General features: G+C 38.5%; 2 protein-coding genes across 3 annotated transcripts in view; one reads left to right on the top strand and one right to left on the bottom strand.

Annotated features, from left to right (window-relative positions):
• Window positions 1–957, top strand: part of LOC118748504 (E3 ubiquitin-protein ligase ariadne-1) — a 38,365-nt gene extending 37,408 nt beyond the window's left edge. Inside the window, exons 6-8 of the mRNA XM_036483001.1 lie at window positions 18–431; window positions 496–619; window positions 694–957. Of these exons, the coding sequence (XP_036338894.1) occupies window positions 18–431; window positions 496–619; window positions 694–924 (769 nt within the window). The 3' untranslated portion in view covers window positions 925–957. The remainder of the gene's footprint in view (window positions 1–17; window positions 432–495; window positions 620–693) is intronic.
• Window positions 1–1,494, bottom strand: part of LOC118748503 (synaptic vesicle glycoprotein 2B) — a 61,097-nt gene that overhangs the window by 22,169 nt on the left and 37,434 nt on the right. The window lies entirely within an intron of this gene.

Below are 1,494 nucleotides of genomic sequence, written 5' to 3'. Positions count from 1 at the left end.
AATCAGCTGTTGCGTTGGTGTCCGTCCGTCGACTGTACGTATGCAATTAAAGTGTCGTATGGCGATTCCCGTCCGGTGAGTTGCAAATGTGGGCACGTCTTTTGCTTTGCATGCGGCGAGAATTGGCATGATCCGGTCAAGTGTTGTTGGCTGAAAAAGTGGATTAAGAAGTGCGATGATGATTCGGAGACATCCAATTGGATTGCGGCCAACACCAAAGAGTGTCCTAAATGTAATGTGACAATTGAAAAGGATGGCGGCTGCAATCACATGGTGTGCAAGAATCAAAACTGCAAACACGATTTCTGTTGGGTGTGCTTGGGGTCGTGGGAACCACACGGTTCGTCATGGTACAATTGCAATCGGTATGATGAGGATGAGGCAAAAGCGGCGCGTGATGCGCAAGAGAAGTTGCGCTCCTCGTTGGCAAGGTGAGTGTACAAAAATATCGGAAACATATAAATTAATATTTATTCATGCATTTTTGCTTTTCAGGTACTTGCACTACTACAATCGCTATATGAATCACATGCAGTCGTTGAAATTTGAGAATAAACTCTATGCGGCGGTCAAACATAAAATGGAGGAGATGCAGCAACACAATATGTCTTGGATCGAAGTAAGCTAAATTGATTGTTAATAATAACAATCGCTGAAAATATTTCCCTTACCTTTGGCTTTGTTTTTTGCTAGGTGCAATTCTTGAAAAAGGCTGTAGACATACTCTGCCAGTGCCGCCAAACACTTATGTACACTTACGTGTTTGCCTACTATCTGAAGAAGAATAATCAGTCAATGATCTTTGAGGATAATCAAAAGGATTTGGAATCGGCAACAGAGAAATTGTCCGAGTACTTGGAACGTGATATAACGTCGGAGAACTTGGCTGATATTAAACAAAAAGTGCAGGATAAATATAGGTGAGTAGAGGAATAAGACTCAAGTTTGACGGCGCAAAACAGTAAACAGATAAACCATTTGATAACAGAAAAAAGGCATCTACCAATAGCAATATAAAATAAAAGATGGTTTGTTCATCTATAAGATTGAGAGCTGCGTGGTTTAAATATATTCTTAAATTTAAAATTCAAAAAAATTTGTAAAAACCATATTTTTGATAAACTCTGTTCTTTTAAATTTCCCCATTCTATGCATTATTCATAATGTCAATCTATATCTATATATATAATACCCGAAGGTGTTTTTTGTCCAGGATAAAAGATCTGTACCGTTCGCCCGATTTTCAAAAATGAGATGTCAAATTAAAGCGCTTAGTCTGTAGATGTGCAAACTGGTTTTGTTTTTCGAATAGGGTTGCCACCTGTTGAACAATTAAGCTCAAATTATTTAATAATCAATGCCATCAGACCTGCACCCTTCGTTCGATTATTAAAAGTGAGGTGCCAAATTAAAGGGCGCGGGCTGAAGATGCGCAATGTGGTTTTACTTTTTCGAAAAGAATTGCCACCTTTCGAAAAATTAAGTTGAAATTAT

The sequence above is a fragment of the Rhagoletis pomonella genome, unplaced genomic scaffold (genome assembly GCF_013731165.1).
Source record: "Rhagoletis pomonella isolate Grant_MI unplaced genomic scaffold, Rhpom_1.0 Rhpom_scaffold_00013, whole genome shotgun sequence".
NCBI classification, from domain to species: Eukaryota; Metazoa; Arthropoda; class Insecta; order Diptera; family Tephritidae; genus Rhagoletis; species Rhagoletis pomonella.
The sequence above is the reverse complement of the archived record's forward strand: the minus strand, read 5'-3'. Positions and strand labels throughout refer to the sequence as shown.